The 26,152-nt window shown below is 41.8% G+C and overlaps 1 protein-coding gene and 1 long non-coding RNA gene across 11 annotated transcripts in view; one reads left to right on the top strand and one right to left on the bottom strand.

The window, feature by feature from the left end:
• The window catches only part of DOCK3 (dedicator of cytokinesis 3), a 448,426-nt gene that overhangs the window by 211,002 nt on the left and 211,272 nt on the right, over positions 1 to 26,152 (top strand). For all 10 annotated transcript variants that reach the window (XM_053296419.1, XM_053296418.1, XM_053296424.1 and 7 more), the window contains exons 18-21: positions 5,131 to 5,302; positions 14,622 to 14,719; positions 23,673 to 23,756; positions 24,354 to 24,454. In XM_053296419.1, coding sequence (XP_053152394.1) covers positions 5,131 to 5,302; positions 14,622 to 14,719; positions 23,673 to 23,756; positions 24,354 to 24,454 — 455 coding nt within the window. The remainder of the gene's footprint in view (positions 1 to 5,130; positions 5,303 to 14,621; positions 14,720 to 23,672; positions 23,757 to 24,353; positions 24,455 to 26,152) is intronic.
• LOC128345070 (uncharacterized) overlaps positions 19,368 to 26,152 on the bottom strand; it is a 62,028-nt gene continuing 55,243 nt past the window's right edge. Inside the window, exon 6 of the long non-coding RNA XR_008316252.1 lies at positions 19,368 to 19,543. This is a non-coding gene — a long non-coding RNA (uncharacterized LOC128345070). The remainder of the gene's footprint in view (positions 19,544 to 26,152) is intronic.

Raw genomic sequence — 26,152 nt, 5'->3', positions numbered from 1 at the left:
CCAATCGGATTCTAAGCTGGTCTCTCCGTTGGAAGATCTCAAACTGTATACGACCTATGTGGCCCGTATGGCTTCGGCCTTGGGGGTGAACCTGGGTAACCAGCAGAAGGGTGAGCTGCCTTGCCCTTTAACCCGGCGTAGTTGAAAGTTATGAAAGCCCACTGGAAAAAAGCCTAATACACTCTTTCAACCGAATAGGCATCTAGAGAACTTCTATAGAGTGCAGTTCCAGGAGGATACGGCCTTCTTGAAAAGCCACCCCACCCTGAACTCTATTGTTGTGGATGCTTCCTTGCAGAGGTCCAGGGGTCATAGTCAGTCGACCCCAAGTGATAAAGAAGGCAAGAAGTTGGACTTCTTTGGGAGAAGGCTTTATTCCGCTGTGGCCTTACACTTGTGTGTGGCAAATTATCAGGCCTATATTGCTCGATATAATCACTTTCTGTGGGAGAAAGTAGGTCACCCTGAATCTCCTCCCGCAGGGCAAGTGGGATTCTGTGAAGTCCTTTTTCAGGGAGGCCATTCAAGTGTCCAAACAAGAACTTCAGCTCATCACTCAGTACAGTGCTGCTAAAGTGATGGCCACATCCATGGCACTTTAACGCCACGTCTGGCTTTGGTCATCCAGTCTGCACTATGAGGCACGTGTCAGGGTGGAGGACCTTTCCTTTGAGGGCTCTAGCCTCTTCTCAGAGCAAACAGACGACGCTGCAGAAAGTCCAAAAGCTGCAGAGCACTGCGCGTTCTATGTCATATACTTCTCCGACTTCGAAGCCACAGAAATCTGGTCGGTGGTCAACTCATCCGGCTCAGAGGGCCCTGGCCCAACATCAGTTACCTTCAGAACGGTCCTTTTGGGGCAACAAGTTTTCCCTCAGATATAAGTCAGGAGGCCAACCCAGTAAGCCGGCTTTCCAGAAGCAGTGCCCGAGTGTTCCCCAAAAGAAGCAATGACTGGGGGCTCTTTGGGATTCACCTGGCTCTGTTCGTGGTGAGCTGAGACAAGGTGACTATGGACCAGTGGGTCCTTACTGTTATCCATTTGGGCTACATCCTGGAGTTTTGCAGTTCACATCCGGTGTCTGGGATTGTGGTGACTCCCTGCATCCCGGAGTTGGATCTGGAAGTTGCCGCTCTCTTGGAAAAGGACACGATCGAGAGAGTTGCCAACCCTGACAGCCCCAGGTTCTACTCCTGGTACTTCCTTGTGCCAAAGCTGGATGACGGTCGTCACCCTATTCTAGACCTCAGGGCTCTGAACAAACATTTAATGTACAAAAGGTTCCAAATGCTCTCAGTATCTACCATCTTAGACAAAAATATGTGGATGGTTTCACTGGATCTCAAGTATGCGTACTATCATATTTCAGTCCGCCCGCAGCATCGGCACTTCTGAGGTTTCAGATATGGGGGATCCCCTATCAGTTCAAGGCTTTGTCCTTTGGCCTCACCACTGTGCAAAGAGTTTTTACGAAGTGCTTGGCCCCGGTGGTGGCATTCATGCAGGAGCACGGTATACAGGTGCTGCCATAACTGGATAATCGACTGGTCGTGGCAAGCACCCGGTGGGCAGTTTTGCATGCCCTCGAGACTGTGGTCAATATCTTGGAGACCCGCTCCAATATCTTGGAGACACTGGGGTTCCAGATAAATTTCAAAAAGTCTCAGATGGTACCCACCCAGCGAATTCATTGGGCTGATATTTGACATGACCTTGGAGAAGGTATTCCTCCCAATGGGCTGCATAGTGACTCTCCAGAGGCTAGCTACCACTTTCCTGGCTAGAGGCCCGCAGACCATGCGGTCCGTACAGCGCCTGTTGGGCCACATGGAATCGAGCACCTGCCTCAAGCGCGTCTTCGGATGCGCGTCATTTAACGATGGTTTTTGGATGTGTTCGACCCCCTTTGGGATACAGGCCATCTAGAGCACTCGCCCCCTCATTGTGTGCGGGTAGCTGCACAGTGGTGGACAGAATTCTGGCACCTGAGTGTTGGCAATCCTTTCCAGACACTGCTGGCCTGCCAAGTGGTCACGACGGACGCATCAGAACTGGGCTGGGGAGCTCACTTGGATGGGTTTCATCTGAGTGGACATTGGTCCCCCATGGAGCAGACTTGGCACATCAGTTACCTGGAGCTGTTGGCCATTTTCAATGCTCTCAAAGGCTTCTTGCCCTGTTGGGGGGTTGTTTGGTGCTGATACAGACAAACAACTGAGTCGTTGAAAATGTCGACTCAATGTGCGGCAGCTGTGAAAAAGGCCAATTCCATGCTAGGGATCATTAGAAAGGGGATTGAAAATAAAACGGCTAACATTATAATGCCCTTATACAAAACTATGGTGCGACCACACTTGGAGTACTGCGTACAATTCTGGTCACCACATCTTAAAAAGGACATTGTTGAACTGGAGAAGGTACAGAAGAGGGCAACCAAGATGATCAGGGGCCTAGAGCACCTTTCTTATGAGGCAAGACTACAACACCTGGGGCTTTTTAGTTTAGAAAAAGACGACTGCGGGGAGACCTGATAGAGGTCTATAAAATCATGCATGGTGTGGAGAAAGTGGAGAGAGAGAAATTCTTTTCTCTCACACACAACACTAGAACCAGAGGTAACTCCATGAAATTGATTGCCAGGAGGTCTAGGACCAACAAACGGAAGTACTTTTTCACACAACGCGTGATCCACTTGTGGAACTCTCTGCCACAGGATGTGGTGACAGCCAACAACCTGGCTGGCTTTAAGAGGGGTTTGGATGACTTCATGGAGGAGAGGTCTATCAATGGCTACTAGTCGGAGGGCTGTGGGCCACCTCCAGCCTCAAAGGCAGGATGCCTCTGAGTACCAGTTGCAGGGGAGTAATGGCAGGTGAGAGGGCATGCCCTCAACTCCTGTCTGTGGCTTCCAGCAGCATCTGGTGGGCCACTGTGTGAAACAGGATGCTGGACTAGATGGGCCTTGGGCCTGATCCAGCAGGGCTGTTCTTATGTTCTTAACACAACGGCAAAGGCCTGTATCAATTGCCAGGGTGGCACATCCTCGAGGAGCCTTCTGTTTTTAGCTCTGGACCTGGCGCATGGGATATCTCCTCAGGCAGTCCATATCCGGGGTGTACTAAATGTCCAAGCAGACACTCTGAGCAGGATGACTGTGGTCTCCCACAAGTGGGAGTTGCACCAGAGTGTCTGGAGGAACATATTTGTAGATTTGGGTGGGGGAGGTTTCCAACCCTGGACCTGTTTGCCTCCCGGGACAATGCACAATGTGCCCTCTATTGCTCCAGGGAAGGAGAGGGCGAGGGTTCTCTGGGGCACGCCTTCATCCTGTCATGGACGGGGCCTCTCCTGTATGTGTTCCCTCAGTTTCCTCTCATTCCGAAGGTCTTATGCAAACTGAGAGCGGACTGGGCCAGGGCAAGCCTGATAGCCCCTTGGTGGCCCAGGATGCCTTGGTTTCTAACCATGAAGCATTTGGCAGTGGACTGCTAGTGCCTTCCTGTCATGCCGGACCTGTTGTCCCAGGAACAGGGATGAGTGCTGCACCCAGACGTTTGGTCCCTCCACCTGACTGCATGGTGGGTCCTGCCGACTTCCTGTTGCGACTGAAGGAGGTGTTGGTGGTTGCTTGGAAGCAATCCACACAAAAGTCCTGTGGTCATAAATGGATGCGTTTCACGAACTTTCATTCTTTAAGGTGTATTTGGCTGCTATTGTGGCCCGTTCCCCATTGGACTGGACTTCCTGGTTTAAAGTTCCAGTGGTTAATAATTTTCTGAAGGGTTTGACACACATGTTCCCAGATGATCCGGTCATGTCGCCAGCCTGGGACTTGTTCATGGTGTTGGCTGGTCTTTTACAGCCACCCTTTGAGCCTTTGGCTTCTATTGACCCACGTCTCTTGACCTGGAAGGTCGCCTTTTTGGTGGCCATTAGCTCGGCCAGGAGGGTAAGTAAGGGCCCTGAGGGCCAACCAATCACACCTGCAGTTCCATAAAGACAAGGTTGTACTCAGGACAGATGTCAAATTCCTCCCAAAGGTGGTGTCTGTGTTTCACCGCTTGTCCCCACTCAAGTTGCCAGTGTTCTTTCCAAATCCTTCATCGGATGCAGAGAAAAGGTTGCACTGTTTAGATGTTCGAAGGGCCTTGTCCTTCTATGTGCAGAGATCTGCTGAGTGGAGGAAGTCCTCCTCCTTGTTTGTTCTATACGATGGGCTACATAAAGGACTCCAGGTCTTGGCCCAGTCCATGTTCAGGTGGATAGTATTCACTTTTGAACTTTGTTATCAGTTGGTCCATAAGCAGTTGTCTCCTATTGTGAAGGCACATTCTGTTAGGTTTGTGGCAGCCTCTGTGGCCTTTGATCGTGCAGTCCTGTTGGACACTATATGTCAGGCAGCTACTTGGGCTTCACCCCATTCATTCATTCAGTATTATGCTCTTGATGTTAGAGCACGTAATGATGCTGTATTTGCCAGGAGTATCCTGCAATCTATTTTCCGTTGATTTGCTTGTCCTGAAATAAATTCTTCCTGGCTGTTAACCTGTTGCCTCTGTTTCTTCCCTCCTCCTTGGGTGCTTGCTTGTTATGCGCCCATATGTGTAGAAGACAGAGACCACGCTGAAGAGCTACAGGTTACTCACCTGTAATGTTGGTTCTTCTAGTGGTCTTCTGTACTTCGACACGCCCTCCCATCCTCCCCACAGGGTTCACAGAAGCTGGACTCTGTGACTGAGGAGATGAGGAGTGGTGCAGCCACATATAGCGGCTGGGGGTGGGGTTCCCGCCCAAAGCAGGAGAAATAGAGCTTGTTAGGTTCTGACGAGGTCTCTGCGCAGGTACATAGCCCATATGTGTAGAAGTACAGATGACCACTAGAAGAACCAACATTACAGGTGAGTAACCTGTAGTTTTATGTTTTTAGATTGTGAACTGCCCAGGGACTTGCATATGAGGCAGTATAAAAACGTGTTAACTAAATAAAAAGTTAAATAAATAGACATATTTTGAATGCAGACTGTGCTTGTAAAGGATCAGTGAAGATAATCAGTTTTGCTATTTGCAAAGGAATATATGGAATAAAGTAGAAAATTCATTGGGGTAAAGATCATTTTTTGTGTCTCTAGTGTGATGAAAACAGCACATTCAATAACCATGCATTATACCTGGGTCTGCCATGCTGCAAAGAGGACTATAATGGTTGTCCCAACATCCCTTCAAGCCTGATTTTCCAGCGCAGCACCAAAGAGTCTTTTTCAATCTCTACCCAGCTCTCTTCTACCAAACTCACCCAGAACGGTATAGTATTTTTCACTTCGAAAAAATAATGGAATGCAAAAATTCCAAAGGACGTTTCCATACATTATAATCTATGTGTGTGGCAAACATACAATATGCAATATTGTGTGTTTATGCAATATCCAAACCACAATATGCAGTGCTCCAAAAAGTGTTGATGAATGTTGAATCAGTTCACAGCGGGTTCCTAATTGGCTGTGGCCCCCTGCAGCGTGTATTTGTACTGGGAAAACTCAGCTTCTGTGGGTGTCTTATGTAGCAGCTCTAAAATAAAAGGTTGAATGCAGTTTTTCCCATGCTTGCTTGGAAAAAGCAGAGAACTTGAATTTTCCCAGAAAGGAATGAGTAGAGAAAAAGGGCATAGGTCTTCATGATGAAGGGGTTGGTTGTATCTTGTTGATGAAAGGAATAGCCTGAAGGAATGTGGGTAGCTCTGCTTATTGATTATTTCACTCTCTCCAAAGTATCAACAGTTTTGGTTAGAACCACAGGTTTCCATATGTTGAGTCTTGTGAACTTGTTATGTAGAAAGTCTGAAGGCTTTCACTTGAAAAACAATGGCAAGGTCCCGCTTTATGGCCAAGGGGAAATAATTTGTTCCACAATAAGAGCTGGTATCAATCCATTCAATATTGTGGGTTTATGCAATATCCAAACCACAAAGTTAGAGATCTTAAGTTGCAAGACTGAGTAAAAATGCCTTCCCAATGAATTCAATTTCCTTCCTTCCCAGCTTGCAGGTGCTAGCATTTCCCATTGCTTGAATCTTGGTGGGGCAGTTTCAACCACAACTCAATTTGGAGTTAGATGTTCGGCAAGGAATTGACAGTTGGATTGGATCCTATATACATGTTTTTTTCAATCTTCAAAATAACTGGGACTAGGGATGTGCACAGAACTGCAGCAGGGAGGTTCGAAGGCAGCGGGGGTCTCCCTATAAGAGCAGGGGAGGGTGCACTTACCCCTCCCGCTACTTTCCCCCCATGTCCATGTTTGTTAATGCCCAATGGGGCAGCAGCGTACCTCCCTGCTGCCCCATTGCCCTTGTCTTCCAGATATGACTGGAAATTGCCCGCGCGCCATAAAGGGCCTCTGAACCATTTCCGTGCACATCTCTAACTGGGACCTATAACAGCTTGTCCCTAGAGTGCCTAGCAACCCTAAGAGGGCTGAATGCATAGGAAGAGCCAAGGGTTGGGGGGCAAATTACTTTCAATTAAGTAAAAAATAAAGTTATTTTTGATTGGCATAATCTGGTGGGCTTTAAGGTCCAATGTTGAAGCCATCCTGGCCACCTGTTCCATATATAGCCTCAAATCTTCCAATGATGAGTCAGGCTTCTTGTTGCCTACCCATTATGATTAAGTTCAATTTGAAAAGCCATCTGAGAAGAATGATATGAGTCCAAATCTGAAATGGAAACAGCTGGTGAAGCTTCAGGTTTATTAGATAGGAGGGCAGTGCAGTGGAGTATGCAAGCCCCTGATTTTTGGAATTTGATTCAAATAGATGAACTCAGATGTGGGAGATATCTCTTCTTGTGAATATTGAGAAGCCAAGAGAGGAATCAAGGAAGGTAAATTAGTGAGAGGTTGAGGCACTGGCAGTTTTGACACAGTGGTAGTAAGTGGATCATAACACTGAGAAGAATGTGCATTCAGCAGATATGAGTAAAGGGCACGGTCTTAAGCTTCCCCTTGTTATGAAGGTAAGCATGAAACTTGGTAGGGACAATTGTGAAGTAAAGGGGGAATTGTGACCTGGAGCAGTAGTATGGATTCCATGGAGAAGAATATAGAAGATAGCTATATTGACATTGATCTAAATATTATTTCTGCGCATGTTCTTCATCCTCATTACAGTCATAGGGAGGGTGGTATTCATATTTATTGCTAACCTCATCTTTATAGTAACAAGGAGGGTGAGTTGTATATCAGGGAATTCTGGGACCAGGGTTTGCAGGAGGCAACAAAATGGCAGAATCAACCCTCAGTTCTGCAGGAATGTGTTAATGCTCCGATTCCTCAGACACTATAGAAGCACGCAGTGATAAGGGTCAAACTGGGTAGCTAGGATGTGAGTTATTGCTATCAATGTCTGTAGTGATCAGCCTCCACTCCACAAAGACTTAACAGGGAGTGAACCCTTGTCTCGACTGACAGGCTGGTGAACTCCAGGGCAGCCAATCAGTACACCAGGTGGGTGGGACCTAGAGAGCTGTTGCTGGGAGTTCTGGAAACAAGAAAGGAAGTTCTGAGCTGGAGGAGCAAGGGGACATGTGGCAGTGGGGTTTGTGGCAACAGGATGACTGCAGCTTTTGGATGATAGAACTGTAGGTGCTTGATTTTCAACCAGAATTTGGTGAGTTCAAGAAAAAAGGAAACCAAGGCTGATGGCTTTGTAAATTTAGGGCAGGAGAAAGTGGTTTAGTAAGAGTTTGCATTAGAATTTCTGTTTCTTTGGTGTGTGATTTTGCATATTCCTGATACTGTTCTATTATTGTTTACCTGTAACATAATTGAAATAAGAAACACTAGCCTATGGTTAATACACTTAGGGAGTTGCAAAAACCTCTGTAAACTTTTAAGCATGCATTAAGATTATCTGTTTTTGTAATCCTACTAAGAATCTGTAGTAATTGAATAAAACTGGGGGGGGGTTAGTTCTCATCTTTTTACAAAGACTTGTAAAGACTTACAAAGTCTTTTTACAAAGACGTGAGTTGGTTTTTAACTCAGGAAAAAGTGGGGCTGAAGGGGGATTTCTCTGGTGCAAAACATGTCCTCAAATGTTCAGCAGCTATCAGTTTTCTCACCATATGTAGGCTTACATGTGGAAGATTTTTGTACTTGTCCAAGAGCCAAATTAAGAGGTGTTTTTCCCCTAAGTTATCTCACCCAAAGCCCAGAGAGTTTCTGTAGACAAAAGGGGTGGTGGTGGTGGTAGCACTTTGAACCTACCGAGAATACAGAATAGTTTTAGGAGAAGCCTAGCCAGGCAGCTCAGCAGAAAGAAATCCAGCATTTCTTTCCCTTATGTGAGCTTGCTCTGAGACAAAGGCTGTAATCTGCTACAGTGTCAGAACCTGCATATTGGACATCCAGCTCAGAATCGGCCTCAGTTCTGAAGTACTCCATAGATACCTAGAGTGGTAAAAGCTTCTTTTGAATGTTTGTTAAAATAGGTTGAGGAAGAATATGAAACTTCTTGTTGCACATTCCTCTTTAGCTTCTGATCTAGACACTCAAGAATGTCACCCACAGATTTTGTTTTCTTAGACATTCTGGGATAATTCAATTGGGAGGATTTCATCTTTGGTATTGAGACTGGTACTGAAAGAGAAATCTCTTTTGGTTTGAAAACTAGAGCTGAATGGAAACAGATTGTGATTGGGTGTGATCAAATTCTGAAGGAACTGCTGGATCCAAAGCTTTAGCAACTGGTAATGCATACCTGCCCACCTGTTCCATACAGGCAACTATCAGAGGTGTCAAAGCTGACTTTTTATTTGTCAGAGTGTTCTCAATGAATTAGAGCCCTATGTGGAATGGGAAATGCCGGATGTTCAAGCTGGTTCAGAAAAGGCCGAGGAACAAGAGACATTTTTGCTGATGCATGCTGGACAATTGAGAAAGCCAAAGAATACAAAAAAGAAGTCAATATGTGCCTTACTGACTACAGAAAATACTTTAATTGCATTGACCATGTCAAGTTGTGGAATGTCCTGAGGAGAATGGTGGTTCCAGAACATCTCATTGTTCTCATGAGAAACCTATACACAGGAAAGGAAGCCACAGTCCTGACAGAACATGGTGACTCAGAATGGTTCCAGATCAGCAAAGGAGTAAGACAAGGCTGTATACTTTCTCCTTATTTATTCAACATATACTGAGAGAAGCTGGATTGGAAGAAAAGCATGATTTTAAAGTTGGAGGAAGAAACATCAATAACCTGTGCTACGCTGATGACACTACTCTGATAGTTGAGAATGTGGCTGATCTGCAAGCTCTAGTAGTGAAAGTCAAGGAGCATAGTGAAAAAATGGGACTACAACTAAATGTAAAGAAGACTGAACTAATGACAATGGGTACAGCAACCAGCCTCAGAATTGATGATGAAGACATTGAAGTGGTGGATGGCTTCTTCCTTTTTAGGATCAACCATCAACAGTAAAGGATCTTGCAGTCAAGAAATATGCCACAGACTAGCACTTGGTATGGCTGCAATGAAGGCCTTGGAAAGGATATTTAGATACCGTGATGTGTCTATACCGACAAAGATTAGAATCATTCGGACCATGGTTCCTACTGTGATACACTATGGATGCAAAAGCTGGACTCTGAAGCAGCAGAATAGAAAAGGATTTGACGCTTTTGAACTTTGGTGCCGGAGAAGACTTTTGAGGATACCATGGACAGCCAGGTAAACAAACAAATGGATCATAGAACAAATGAATCCAGAATTTTCACTTGAGGCACAAATGACCAAGTTCAAACTATCATACTTTGGACACATTATGTGAAGACCCAGCTTCCTTGAGAAGTCCATAATGCTGGGGAAAGTTGAAGGAAAGAGAAGAAGAGGATGACAAACAGCAAGGTGGATGGATTCGATTACGACAGCAATGGATGCACCACTGAGAGACCTTAAAGGCCAAGTTGAAGGCAGATCGTCCTGGAGAGAATCCATCAATGTGGTCACTAAAAGTCGACACTGACTCGACAGCATCATTCTCAAGGGATAGAATGTTTGCAGATTGATCTGAATGGAGCTGTTTGAGGTTTAGCCAGAAATTCCAAGCCAACAAGGCCTTCTCCCATGTATGTACTCTAAGGCATGATGAGTAGTTTCTGTGAGCCTGATAAGTAAAGTTCTGGCAATATAGTTGTGCTTTGGAGAGAGTGCTCCTCACTCAAATGAAGTAAACATTCTTTAAAAGTAAACCTTGTACCAAATGGAGTTTAGCCCAACACTTTGTACACTTGTAAAGAGTTATCCTACTTGCCTACAGAATTATGCCTGCAGCCAGGAAAAGAGAAACCAAAATGCAGAAGGGAAGGATGGGTATGGAGTAACATTAAAAAAATAAAAACACTAACATGAGAGAAAGGTGCACTTTGGAAATAAAGTGGGAGGTAGAAAGAGGGCTATGAAGCACCCTCAATTAGAGCAAACCCAGCCAGAAGTAGAGTGTTCCTGAGTGCATCCACTGTGACAGTTGAAGAACTGAGGAAGGATAGGCAAGTATTAGGCTATATAAAGATGGGAGGTGGTCCCTACCAAAATGCTCTGGATAAAGCACTTGTACAGTGGTTCCCAACCTGGGGGGCCTCCAGAAGTTGATGAACTACAACTCCCATCAGCCCCAGTTACAATTTATTGTGGCTGGGAATGATGGGAGTTGTAGTTCAGCAGCTTCTGGAGGCCCCCAGGTTGGGAACCACTGCACTAGAAGATTCCACATTAAGAGGTGCAGAAATCCCCATCGGTGTGATTGCACAGAGACCACAAAAAAGTACAAGGCAAATATACAGTTGCAACAAAACAAATATATACAATATAATTAAATAAAACCGGTTATAAAACAAATACCTCATATTGTTAGAAGAGCCAAGTATCATTAGAGCAATCTGTCACATGAGCGTTCATAAACAACTGTCTCGATCTTTCAGCTGCCAATGCAAAAGATCAATATGTGCTATTAGCCTAGTCATTTTAGTTCATTTTTAGCAAATAACGGAAATAATTCCAACAATTTTTAAGATCAATACAGATCCCGAGGACAGTGTTGTAAGTAAAATACTAAAAATCCCAAATAACTAGAATGGCATAACCTCCCATTTTCAAACACTTAAACTGAATTCAAAGAAGTAAAGTCCAATGTTGCCAGTAACTTCCAACATTCCAGTTTAGATGTATGAGCATTTTGAACAGAGAGATGTCTTTGCTCAAATTTATGAATCTTCTACTCCCAGCATAAGCCAAGGTGTGAAGAAAATAAGTCCCCACCCCCCTAAATTATACTTTGTGGATACCAATTTTTTTTTTTTAATGTCAGTATTCTACTTCTCAGGGCCACCTAATTGCACAGTGGGGAAGTAATTTGCCTAGGGAGTAAGACGTTGCTGGTTCAAATCCCTGCTGGTATGTTTCCAAGACTATGGGAAACACCTATATTGGGCAACAGCGAATATAGGAAGGTGCTGAAACACATCATCTCATACTGCGCGGGACATGGCAACAGTAAATTCCTCCTCTATTCTATCAAAGAAAAACCACACGGCTCTGTGGTCATCAGGAGTCGACACCAATTTGACAACACAATTTTATCTTTACTCTACCTCTTGTGAAAATGAGTACATAGGAGATATGTTTTGCTACCTCAGTATGTTCTCTGTGTGTTCCTGGAATCTCATAGCAGAGGAGGAGGAGGAGGGAAAGCCCCCCCCCCCCACATGTGACTGCAGGTACATTTCATGCTCTTTAATTTTATTTATGTTCCGTTTTGTGCGAAAGGTTGCCATAAGTGATCTAGATGGGGGGGGGGGGCGGAATGGACTGTGGAGGCCACTCCAAAATACCAGATTACATAAGAGACACAGATTTGGGGCGGTATATAAATATGTAAAATAAATAAATAAATCTTCATTTTATGGTAAGATTGTTGGTTCTACACATTGAATTCTACTTTTTAATGGAGATTTTGATACCCCAGAATTTTCATAATAAATATCTTTACTTCTGAGCAAGGGTTCACAAAATATATTGGGGAAAACTCTTTTTGGCTGCCATTTGTCAAATATGGTGGCCAGAGATTAAAACTTTTAATACTTTTAGTATAGAGCTTACAACACTTTCCTCAGCATCTGAACTGACTTTCAAAAGCTTGAAGTTATTTCTACCATCCTAATATGATTGGACTTTATTAAAAACTTGAATTTTGTAAATGGATTCACACATGAAATCATTTTGCATGCTGAGGAACAGTATGGAGAGACTTAAAGGGCTCAGATGTCTATTTGTGAAGCCAGCCTTGGTCATGTCATCATCATCATCTAGAATATTTATATACTGTAGTGCTTTTCGAACAAAAATAGTTTTCAGAGCAGTTTATATAGCAAAAAGAATGAAAGGGCTCACAATCGAAAAATATTATAATTATCAATTTCTTTTAAAAAAATTAACATAATTAGTTATAAACTGCTCCTGATCTCCTCTTCACTGGAAGAGGTGGTAACTGCTGTTGCTGCTATTATTTGTCATCATTCTCCTTCTCTTCCCATTTTTCTGTCTGACTTCCTGCCATTTCAAAAAGCATGGGACCAATAGGACACTGAATAAAAAGAGGTCACATTTCCTTGCACACCATACTCCTCCCCTTGCCTTTTCAGATAATAGGGACTGGGAGGGATGAACAGGAGAAGGATGATATGTGTTAGTGGCCGCAGCAGGGGCACCACAGCTGCTGGCATTAGCAAGTAGGGGAAACTGCCTGCTCACTAATCAAGTGGGCAGTGAGGAAGAGGGGGCTAGTAGAGGGAGCTAATTTGCCACCTCTGCCAATCTGCTGCCTGAGGCTGCTGTCTCACTGCACCTCATTTGTGAGATAGCCTTGCCTAAGTGTGCACCTCCTGGTTTTTGTGAGCTGAAACTGGCTTATTGCCAATCCTAATGATTTTTTTAAATTAACCTTAATGTTGTATGGTATTCTAATAAAATAAAGGTATGGGGTAAAGAAGGCTTCCAAAACTGTCTACAGGAGCAACTTTCTTTTATTTTCCAGAACTGGGAATGCAGGGTATCAAACATTTGATAAATTCCTCCATGTTCCTCGTAGCACATTTTCTTAAATTAAAACTAATTTGCCAGCCCACAACTTAAAAATCAACTTGAGAGAGGATTTCACACAGAAGGATCTTTCTCTGCTGCCTAAAACAAGGACCACTCCATGATATGAGAGGATTAGATTTATTCACGAATATAAATCTTTTGAACTTATTAAGAACTTCATGTTTTGCTAAAAAGGCTTCATAGTAATTACAAAAAAACCATTCTAGATGTTCAAAGGCGTGTATTTGTGGAATTGGAGTTGTAGATTATATTCCTCATCTGTTTGACTGTGATATTCATAAAGATGCAGTCTTAAAATTTCCCTCCCCCCCCCTTTTTTTTTTTACTGTTGCGGGTTTCCCACAGAGCCTGGTTAGGCTCTACACATGGATTATGTGTAGAGCCTCAAGGTATGTGAAAGAACAGCAAAGATTAAGAGCCTCAAGTGTGTCAGAATCTGAAGCTTTCACCACATTAACAGATTCATCTCAATCAGCTTTTAAAAATTGTCTGTTTTAGTTTTATGGTTGATTTTAAATTGTTGAATTGTTTTAACTTTTTATATGTGTTTTAACTGTTTTATGTTAACCGCCCAGAGACAAAAGTTTGGGTGGTATAGAAGTTTGATAGATAGATAGAGGTGCTATAAAAATTATGAATAACTCATTAATGCAGTACCCTATTTCTAGAGATAACCACTCTGGTAATTGCAAGAAAATGTTGAACTTTTCTCTGTGGCTCAGGGACTCCTATAAATAAATAGAATGTTGGATAGCATTGTTGTGCTCAGTGCAATATTTTGGGATGACAGATGAGGTTTGCTCATTACTATAATCAATTGATCTTCATATTGGACCAAGAAGGGATTTTCTTTCAGTTTAGATTGGCTAGTGACCTTGGATTTTTAACCTTTTTCTTAAGCAAGCGGCAAACCCTTTTTTCCATGAGACATCTGGAGCTCTATCCAAAGGATATTATATTGTGGTGATATTAGTGCTTTTTAAATACATTAGTGCAACCGATACATGCTTTCTCCAAAGCAATCCTATGAATGCTTTCACCAAAGCAAGCCTTGCTGAATTGAATGGCATTTTCTCCCAGATAAGGGTGCATTGGATTGCAGCCCTACTCACTCTAAATAAGGCTTTTAACTGATGCTGTTTTGATTGTTTTCAATGTTGTGTTAGAATATTGTTTTTAAAAAAAGTTAAATTGTTGTGTTTTAAATTTCTTGTTTTTGTTTTTAACTAATGTTTTAATGTTTTATCTTGTTGTAAACCACCCAGAGACGTAAGTTTTGGGCAGTGTTAAAATATGTTTAAATAAATAAATAAATAAATGTTGCTAAACTACAGATGTATCTTTGGGTAAATATGTTTTACTGTTGCTGTCAGATGTTTGTAAATCTCTCATCATACTACTTTATGCTGATCTTCTGTTTAGTATATTGGACTTAGTATGCTGTCATTGTTATTTCAATGATTTTCAGTGGACCTGCTTGCTCTCTTAAAATGGAAGGCTTATCCAGATCGTGTAATGGATATCCTAGGAAGACTGAGGCATGTCAGTGGTGAAGAAATTGTTAAGGTACTGAATCATTGTCGTGAATGGCAATTCATTCCATTCATGTTGTGAATGGCAATTCAATGTTGTGAATTGTTGTGAATGGCCATTCATTAAAAGTAATTCACAATATCTGAGGAAGTAAGCAAAAAAAACCCAAACTTACTTTAATTTGATTTGTGTCAGTTGGTAAAATCCGGATATGATCATCTGAAACACTAACCTAAGAAGTGATTTATCATTCATCATTAATTTATCAGAATTAGATGTTACACATAAAAGGATTTGTAGCTGCTGTTGAAAACAGTAGTTAGTGGTCCCTGCATCTCCTATTCCTCCTTTCCACAGTAACATCTAGAAATGCAAAATGTATGACATAGTGTCATCACACTCTGAGTTTCCGTGTCCGTGCATAGCTTCTCTGGCTACCACATAGAGTGGGGACAGAGCATGATTACATTGTGTCACATACTTCTCTCCAGATAATATCTCATAGTATATTATCTGGAGAGAAAGGACGACAACAAGTAGTGCTGAAGTTCTCAGCAGCAACCACATATTCTTGATATCATCTAGTTCCAGGTTGAGTCCTATATGAAAACGAACAATGCAATGGTCTAATAAAATGATACAATATTTTTACCTGAAATAATCTTCTACTAAATGTAAATTGAACTGTTTCTGAACTGAACTGTTTCTGTTTCTGAACTGAACTGTTTCTGTTTCTGTTCCTTTTGGCCCAGAAGGATCCTCAAGGCAGCTTAAATAAAATAATATAATATTGCTGTTGCTTCTATCCGTCCAGCACATGACATTGCTCTGGAGTAGCACATCTTCTTTCCACCAGAACTGCAGATTTTTTTACTGTCCAAGGACACAGTGAGAGGAGCCAGGTGCAACAGCTGGACAGATTTTAAATGAGATAGTTGCAGTTGAACAGTATATCTTTTCCCAATATCATTATTAAGTGTTTTTATCTTTTGATTTACCCCACCATGGCAGCTAATGCTGAAATCTATTAACTAAGTATAATTTGAAAACAAATCCTTTAACTAACTATAATTTGAAAATAGTGGCTGACATCCTGACTAACAAAGCACTTTTCAGTAGTACTGGCGCTTTTGAAAAGTTCAGCTAACTTAATACACTACTGGTTCAGTGATGGGAGCAAATTTCAGTGATATCCTCTTCCACAGGAAGCACTCTGTACCACCCAAAAATATGTGACTGAGGTTCATACAGCCCTTGGGCACATGTTTTTGGGTGGCACATTGGGCTTCTGGGGGAAGAGGAGGTTGTTGAAATTATACTAGCACTGGTGTAGCATTAATCTGGATTTAGTGCAGCATTTCAGAAGCACCCATTTTTACACTGGTGCTTCTCCTATTGCACCAGTGCTTTGTTAGTCAGAATGTCAGCTAATATGCTCTATTATTTTCTTCTTAAAGCATCTTACAGTTAAAATTTTAGCCCTTGAATAAAAAATGTACTATATTAATGTAGTGTGGGGCTCAAAAATACCTCAAGAGTAGCTAATTTTTTAAAAACCAAAAAAACCAAAAACCTTGAGGGGTTGACTGCAACATGATGGGAGAGAGAGGGAGAGAAATGTTTTATTAAGTATGTCCTTTTGTCAGTACAGGAATGGAACAGCAAAGGTAATGGTGTCTTAGTGTTGATGTTTTTGTACACAAAAAAATGAGACTGAACTACAGTGGCTAGTCAGTTTCAGTTTTTCATGATCTCTGTACAGTCACACAAATGGAGCTGTGCCTCTGCAGAACATCCTTTGCAGATTATAGAGCTCTGGCCAAGATTTTTGGTGTTAGTCATGCTCCTTCCTCAAGGAAGGGGGCATGCCAGAGTGCAAGCATAGGGCATGGCCAGCCTGCTTAGTTTTCTTTTAACCACCATGGTATTTGCAGCCCTTGGAGAACTTTCTTGCTTTATTTGAGGCTACATTCTAGACAAGTCAACTTTTATTTTATTTTTTATTTTATTCTCTTCTCAGTGTCATTACTTCATACTTCTATTTTGCCATTTCATTTTCTTCAGTACAAAAAAACAAAGTTCTTTTTATCAACAGGATTATCATCTGGCCATGCTTTCTTAAGCGCTTCAGTAAGGTAAAGTTAACACACACCTGGTCTTCCTCCTCCTTTTCCAAGTCCTCTTCAGTCAGCTGAACTTCTTCCTAAGAATTCCAGCCATTATGTCAGATCTCAGCTTCTTCCTCTTAGATTCTGCCCTGCTCTGTTCTGAAGAGCTCTCCACAGCATCTGGCAGTTTCTTGAGAGTTTCTGTCTTCATGCAAGAGACCAGCTGCAATTTCCAAGATCTTTCCTTGCCTTTCAGCCCCTTGCCTTTTGGTCTTTGTCTCCCCTCTTGTGTCAACCTCTGCTGGCTGGCCCTTTCCCCGCCTTGCTGTCTGCTTGCCCCTGTATCTCCTTCTGGCTTACAATATCAGATAGAAGCCAATTTTCTGCTCTATTCAGCTGAGACAAAGGCATCTAGGCAGTCCTATCTTTTTTTCTGACTTCAGACCTGGAAGGAGCATATGGCAGAGCAGCACTCTTAAAGGGTGCATCCCTGTGTGGGGGAAACCCCCCTCTTCAGACAAGTCACATTTTCAGGCCTGTAACTTGAAAGCAGGATTTGTTTTTGGTTTTTTTGCTTTAAAGCCACAAATGAAAAGCAATTTTTAAAAGAGAAGTTCCAAAAACCTGCCCCCATTTTGTGAGAATCTGTGTTCTAGATATGAATGATACCAAACTCCTAAAATCTTTGTGCATAGGGAGCTGTACTAATGTTCAGAGCACTCACCATTGTCATATTCTCAGGAAATAAGTTTGTCATGTTCATATTATAGGAGCCTATGCACATCAAGGCTACTCTCCTAGATGAGAACTCAGAATAGATCTTATCCTCTTCAATACCATATGCATCCTCCCAGGCCTTGCTTTGGATTTGATTGGGAAGAATGGATACAGAGACATCTACCATACCATTCCCAAACCCCTCAGTAAGAGGCATCTTTGGCTACCATTTGCATGCCTCCAGCAGAACTGTTGCCAAACTCAGTACCATGTTTTGTACCTCCTACAGTGGGTTCCTCACTAAAGCAAGGAACTGCTATCGTCATAGAGATTTTCCTATGGGTTGTGGAGCTCATTGTGACAACCTCTTGGTCAGCAATCTACAAAAGAAAGGGGACATTACATTTTTGGCCCTCCAGTGCTTTGACTTCAGTCTCTTTGACTTCTGTGCTCTATGCCCTTCCTTCTATGGGACCACAGACTACATTAGCTCAAGCAACAGCTCACTGTTGGGCATAATAATATACTGTGGCTCCAAGGCTATTGTGGGAGCAATTGTACGTAGATGCCGCACTTCACAAAACAAAAACCATGTCTCGTTCATTGGGTGCATCTTCACACAGTGAGATATGCCCAAGAGAAAGCAGTGTCAATGTGCTGGCCAGCACCAACCTCTGCCTTCCTTCAAATCACCCCTAAACTACTAGCTTTTCAGAAGCCAAAGTCTACTTCTTTGCCCTTTCAGTTTCATGGCTTCTCCAAATCTCATCCTAGGCAAGATCAGAGGCAGAAGCCATCAGCCTCTAAGCAGCTTTTAAAATACATATCTTGCTCCTCTTCCACACTTCTCTTGCCATTGGGAGGCATGGGAATCTATTCTTTGGTTCTCACAGTTATATGAATTAGTTACACCCTTGAATATAACTTCCTGCCTTCACACCATATGATTTGTTTCACACTTCTCTGCTGTTGCTAGATGTTCATTCTCTGAAGATTTTGAAAGCTGTATGTTTCCCTCCCTCCCAAAAGAATTGAGGATTATACTCCCACTATTTTGAAATCCCCAGACTGCATGGGTTGCTCCATCTAATCTCAAATTTAGAGAATCTTAAAACTTTCATGAAGGTCCACCATTTTTATTGTCTCTCATTGTCATCATACCAGATGGTCATACCATCCATGGATTTCATATTGCCATATCAGAATCAGACCACAGCACAAAAATGTCTCTGTTTTATAATTGGAAGGCACCCTTTTCAATACCACACTCTCTCATTCAGCCTATCCAGAGGATCCTGAGTTTTTATGAAATTTATAGAGTTGTGACAGAACGTCATTAGTGGGAAATGCTTGTGTATATAGATAGATAGATAGATAGATAGATAGATAGATATAGATATATATAGATATGTCATTTCTGGTTGCCTCTACAGGGGAAGCCCTGAAAAGACTCATTCAACACACTCCATATGCTCTCCTTGGCCTCTAGGTCATTTGGGAAAAATCACATCAATTTCTCACTCGCTGTCTCTAGTTCATTAGAGCAGTGCTAGATACTGAATGAAGGTGTGTATTCTCCTCTTACACAAAGCTCATGCCTTTCAGTTCATAGTTTTAATAGTTTTCAAAATATCCAAGGTAACAATTGTTCCAGCAATTTCTTGGCAATCTGTCTACAACCATGTCTGTTATTCATTTTGCTCACCTATATACCTAAGGATCCTACAAGTGTGCTTCCTTTCAGTTTTCACTTTACTCCTCAAGGAGTTCTTCACTTACCCAGAAAAGTCATAACTTTTAGCCGCCCAGAGATGCAAGTTTGGGTGGGGTATAAATTTTATTGTTAATAATAATAATAATAATAATAATAATAATAATTAAAAAAAATAACAACTTCCCTCCAGTAGTGGGATTTAGAGTTCAGTCTGCTGCAGGATATCTCCTTTGGTGTCTCATTTCAAGGAACTGCTGTCATCATAGAGATTTTCCTATGTGTTGTGGAGCTCATTGTGACAACATCTTGGTCAGCAGTCTACAAAAGAAAGGGGACATTACATACATTTTCTGCAATGTATAGCCAGTTCCATTCACCTTCTCCTGCCTGTTTTATGAAAGAGGCTGATCCAAGTGGCTACAGACAATGTAGTTTGTTATGTCTAAAGAAGTGTGGAGAAACCCTTCAGTTTTCATTTGCAATCTAGCTGCCCCCTTGTAGAACTTTGGCATTTGTCGCAAAATGTTCCTTTTGGCCATCCCTGTAGTCAGCAAACTAAAAACCCAAATGGATTCCCTGAGCAGGGCCAGTGACACACATGGTCTCTTCATGAAGCAATAACTTGTCAGTTGTGAGGAATTCCACAAGTTGATTTCATCACATTAATAGACAGAGGGGGCCTTTCACGCAGGCAGAAGACAGGGTTAAGCCTACCTTCCCCGCAGACAATCCTGGACTGGCCTCAGCCACACCACCACACACACAATTGCCATTGCGGTGCATTGGAGGATTATGTGATATCATATTTCCTTTGTAGACTGTTGACCAAGATGCTGGAAGCAACCCGCACTGACACACAGTCCCAAAGCCTGGGTGAACGGAGTGCTCGCTCTGTTAACCTCAGCTAAAAGCTTGGCTTGGTGTCGCGGCAGCATCAGGAGCCACGGTTCTAAGCCTGGGCTTGGCTGCTCAATAGAACAGCCTCATAAAGTGCCCCATTTTCTGCTTCGGAGGGTATGCGTAAGAACTCTTTCAGGGATTTGTTTCTCTGCGTACCTGGACAGGAATGCTGTTCTACGTATTTCTGCTTCTGCCTTTAGTGACAAGGGTGCAGTTCAAAATTCATTCATTCTTCATTGTCTCTTTGAGGCAACCTTGGTGGAGAGTGGACAATCTCTTCCTGCCATCCCACCCATCTATTCCACAATGGAACATATCAGCTCTCCATTGGACTAATTGCTTTGTATGACCTACATCTCATTATTAAAGCAGATTTTCTCCTAGTCATTACCACAGCTAGAAGGTCTAGTGAACTGTGCACTCTTACTTGTGTTTCTACCATATTAAACTTGTTTTGTGACCTGAAATTTCATTCCTTCCCAAGATTGTCTCTACTTTTAACCTAGGGCAAGATATAATTTAGCTAACTTTCTCTACATCTTCTTGAGCTGTGATAGGTAAACAGTTATGAAAACATTCTCCTTCTATCTGAAATGCATGGTCTCCTTTGGAAAATACAAGGCTCTTGATCTGTGGGGCTCCAAGGAGAGAGGGAAAGTGCTGACACCATAATAACAATAATTTCCTCACCGGGTTATTTCAACAATTTCCTTGGCAAAAGAACTAGCTTTCTTCCTTCAACCCTTTGGGTTTAAGTCTTACACTACAACAACAGTTCATCTTTGCTGTAATAATAGGCTTGCTTTGAAAGGACTATGCAGAGCTGCAATGCGACAACCTTTCCTTTGCTTTTTTTATAAATGTCTTGGATATAAACTTGGGAACTGGTGCTTTATTTTGAAGAACTGAACTACATGAAAATTTTGTGCCTTCTTCCAGGTAAGAATTTACTAATCTCCCATGAGTATGAGTGCACAGAGAAAATGAAGAAGAAGAAGTTGCTTACTTCTAACTGAAGTTATTTGGTTGTCTGTGCAGTCACATGGCCCACCTATCCTTCCCCTTTTCTGATGTTCTCATTTATATTTGAATACTTAATGGTGGTTAGAAGGAACTGAGTGAGAAAGCATTAGCCACACCTTAAGCATGCACTCTAGCATGCCCCCCATCTTCAGGGAGGGTGTGGTTAATGCCAAATTTTTGGCTGGAGCTCTGGACTTTTCTGAAGGATTCTCTATATTGGCATAGATACCATTAGTATGGCTGCCCAGAAGACCATTTGAAGATCTTTGAATTCAAGTAAGTGACATTTTGCATTCAGTGCAATGAGAGGTAAAAATGACATAGCACTCTCAGGGCATACTTTTGTAAAGTAACAAGCTGCTGTGGCTTAAAACACCATACGGCAATGGACCACATTAAAGTTGAGAACTACAAGCAGTATGGAGTTGCAGAAGACTGAAATCAAAGTTTTATCATTTTTTCTTCAGGTCAGTTTGCTCCACTCTCTGGGTGAAGGCTTTAATAATGTCAAGTTCTTACAAAGAAACATGAATTCTTCAGTTATATGTATGCAATAAAATTAAGCCTTGAAAAGACCTAAATTTTACCAGAAAAAACTGAAATTTTTTCCCATAATTCACGGTATTCCCAGACTTCCTTGGTAAATGATAACATCAAATGATGAAAATGAGGATGAAATTGGATCCTTCTTTGAAGATCCTTGGGAATTCTTTAGATTACTGATAAATGCTAGAAATGATAGGCATTAAACTTGCTTTGCACATTTACTATTGTTGCGATGAGTGTAAACACATACTGTTAAATTATGGAAATAGGGATAAGGTGTGGCATTAGCCAAAGGCGCACTTCATAGTTCTTGAAGTTTACTATTAAATGTCAGATTTTTATTTTTATTTTTTACATTTCCTACTGGCATCCTACTGTCAATGTCAATATTCACACAGTTTTTAATATGTTGCATTGCATGCACATATCAACATTAGGCTGATCAGAAGACCCTTTCTGCTCTATTCAAAGATAAAACTTAAATTGGAGACTACATTCTACAGCAGGGCTGCTCAGCTTCGGCCCTCCTGCAGATGTTGGCCTACATCTCCCATAATCCCTGGCTGTTGGCCACTGTGGTTGGGGATTATAGGAATTGTGGTCCAGCTGGGGGGCCTAAGTTGAGCAGGCCTGTTCTACAGAAACCTTAGAATTCAGGGAATAAAATTATAAACTACAGTTAGTTAGGAGACCATGCCAGCCATATACATCATTGACTCTCCCCACTTTCTTATTTCTAGTGTATTGTCACCATTTATTTTATACTTCTTTTCAGTCTACAATAATTTATCTACCTGCCACATAGTCTTTGGCCTACACTTTCTCACTGATAGATGGCCAGAGCCAGTTTTGGAGGGGTGGTATATAAATCAAATAAATAAATAAAATAATAGATGGTGCATCACTGGCATTACATATAGTTTCTTCAGACAATCTGTGTCAGAGGTTCTTAACCTCTGTTTGCACCTTCAGATGCCTTAGATCCTCAAATATAATCCATGGACACACACATCTGCATCCCATTTATATATTTCCATAAGACTACAGTAAAAGTATAGAGGGAGGAAAAGCCATACCCAGGATAGTTATTTTCAAGTTTGCTTTTTTCTAGTATTTTTTTCTAGTATTGTTCTAGTTTGCTTTTCAAATGCTCCTAATGTCTCAGATGAGGCAGTGAAAAGAGATGCAGAATTGGATAAGCACTTGGAATCACGGATGGAAGAAATTATGGAGAATTTGGGTGAAGAAGGAATGCCTGATCTTGCTCATGTAATGCTCATTTTGTCTGCAGAGGATATCTGAAATTTACCACCAAGAGGTGGTCTAGCTGGCAAGTGAAATATTATCGAAGCTGTTTATAACAGGCTGAATTGGTGAGGCCTAGGGACCTCATCAATTCAGATTTTAAAATTGGATTAATTTTGTCATCCAACAGGCCTCCTCCAAATTAATCAGATTTAAACAGACCCCTTCCAAATCACCCACCTCTACTACTGGAGCATCTTCTCTTCCCCACTCCCCGCCCCACCCCATGCTTTATCAAACTGGCCATCTGCTGGGTGCTTGTGTGTCCTCCTGGTGGTTGCTGCTAAAACGCTGACTGATGCTGAACATCATTCAGTCTACTAAACCTCTGTTTTTTGGTGGAAATAAGGAGTATCTTTTCCTCAGAGTGTGCAGGTGTGTGACTTAACCAGCCTACTGAAAAGGCACTTACAAATTAGGATTGGGACAATTCTCATTTATTGAGGATTCGTGGCTTTTTACTTCTGCTTGTATCTGATGTAGAATATTTCATTTTAGAATTAGAAAATGTTCAGACAGTTAAAGAGAAACAATGCTTTAAAGGTAACAGCCTTATACAGTATATCTAAATAATTTTCCTTTTGAGCTGAACAAATAGTCTCTAACATATAGCTAGTCTTTTTATTAGAGTTGTTTATAAGAACATAACAAATGAATCTGTATGCCTTTCTAGTTCCTGCAGGATATTCTGGATACATTGTTTGTGATTTTGGATGACAATACAGAGAAATATGGACTGTTGGTCTTTCAGTCTCTGGTAAGCACAACCTATCTGTGGTTAATGAACAATGAACACTTCTTCACTGTCTGTTAGTTTCCATTATTTGTATGACTGCAGAAGGTAGCTAATTTAACTGGCAGGCCACACTGGGTGCAGGGGGAGTGGATGAGAGCAGCGACTCTTAAAGCCACCTGCTAGAAGTCAAGTCAATATTTCCCTCCTCTCTCTGTGGAGAGTATATTTTTCTTCCTCAAATCTTCTAGTCACTCATTTGTATGTTAAATCAATAGCTGTGCTGATTTTTAATCAGCGCAGCTGATTTAGTGCCTTTTTAATCTTTGTGTCCAGTTATTCCTGACCCTTGTTTCCCATGTCTGGCATGCATGGGAATCCTTCCCCTTCTTATAAAGTAGCCTGAAAATTGGAATAAGACATGGTTACATATATCAAGAATGTGTGTAGTCAGAATGTAAAATTAGTGCACTGAGTGCAGTTATAGATACCAGTAACTATTTTCATGAGCTATGCAGGGAAAGTTATTTCCATTGTTTCTTACACCATACTTATATTAATTTAATGCGTTGGTGATCTATTTCTCATTATTTATGTGTGATTTTTCTCTGTTTCCTGCAGGTTTTCATAATAAATCTCCTGCGCGACAGCAAATATTTTCATTTTCGGCCTGTAATGGACACTTACATTCAAAAGCATTTTGCAGGAGCACTGGCATATAAGTAAGTCCTGCTTTACAATCTTTTTACATATAGTGTCACTTCCACACAGTGTAGAATGCAGAGGATGTTGAATGTTGTTTAGCAGAGAACATCTAGTTGTACAAAGCTCATGTATTGAATAAATGATAATTCAATGAGAAAAGTCCCATCATTATGGAATCTACTCAGTTATTTCTAAAATGCCCCCCCAAAGGGTGTGAATTTAAAAGATTTAATAGGGTTTTTTTAAAAAAACTTCTTCCTGAAGATACTTTGATCCATCATAGCAGCAAATGAGCATGAAGATTTCTTAGCATCCATAGATTTATCACAGATCTAATCTCATTCCAGTTATGGCAAGCCACAGAGAGCTGCTGAGATTTTCTAATGACCAAGGGCATTTCCAATACCTGGCTCTTCCTATTAGCCTGCCATCTACTCCCAGGATATTTCATTCATTCATTCATTCATTCATTTATTATATTTCTATACTGCCCAAAACTTGGACAGTTTACAATTAAAATAATTTAAAACATCAAATCAATTAACAATTAAAATCATTTAAAAGATTAAAAACATTTAAAATCCAGTATTAAAATTTTTTAAACCATAAATCTAATTAAAAGCCTGGGTGAATAAATGTGTCTTCAGTGCCTTTTTAAAAGTTGCCAGAGATGGAGAGGCTCTTATTTCAACAGGAAGCACATTCCAAAGTCCAGGGGCAGCAACGGAGAAGGCCTGTTCCCGAGTATCCGCCAGACGAGTTGGCGGCAATCGCAGACGAACCTCCAGATGATCTTAACAGGCGGTGGGGTTCATGGCAACGAAGTCGTTCTCTTAAATACCCACAGCCTAAGCTGTTTAGGGCTTTATAGGTAATAACCAGCACTTTGTATTTTGCCTGGAAACATATCGGCAGCCAGTGTAGTTCTTTCAACACAGGACTAATATGGTATCTCTTGAATGACCCAGAGACCAACCTGGCCACCACATTCTGGACCAACTGAAGTTTCCAGACTGTGTGCAAAGGCAGCCTCACATAGAGCACATTGCAGTAATCCAGCCTAGAGGTTACCAGCATATGTACCACCGTTTTGAGGTCGTTCGTCTCAATAAATGGAAGCAGCTGGCTTATCAGACGAATCCGATAAAAAGCACCTCTGGCCACCACCTCAACCTGGGACACCAGGAAAAGGTTCGAATCTAGAAGCACCCCCAGACTGTGTACCTATTCCTTCAGGGGGAGCATGACCCCATCCAGAACCAGCAGATCAAAATCGTCTCCTGAGTTCTGACCCCACACAATAAGTACCTCCGTCTTATCTGGATTCATCCTCAGTTTGTTATCCCTCATCCAGCCCATTACTACCTCCAAGCTAGCATTTAGGAAGGTTGGCATGGTGAAATAGATTTGGGTGTCATCAGCATATTGATAACACTCTGCACTGAATCTCCTGATGATCTCTCCCAGCCGTTTCATGTAGATGTTAAACAACATCAGAGACAATATGGAGCCCTGAGGGACACCACACGAAAGTTCAGATTTTGAAGAACAATAGTCTCCAAGAGACACCATTTGGAATCGGCCCATGAGATAGGAGCGGAACCACCACAAAGCAGTGCCTCCCACCCAGTCCCCTCAGACATTCCAGAAGGATACTATGGCCAATAGTATCGAAAGCTGCCGAGAGGTCCAAAAGGACCAACAGATTCACACTC

This window comes from Hemicordylus capensis, chromosome 2, assembly GCF_027244095.1.
Source record: "Hemicordylus capensis ecotype Gifberg chromosome 2, rHemCap1.1.pri, whole genome shotgun sequence".
Classification (NCBI taxonomy): domain Eukaryota; kingdom Metazoa; phylum Chordata; class Lepidosauria; order Squamata; family Cordylidae; genus Hemicordylus; species Hemicordylus capensis.
Note: the sequence above shows the minus strand (reverse complement) of the source record. Positions and strands in the feature narration are given on the sequence as shown.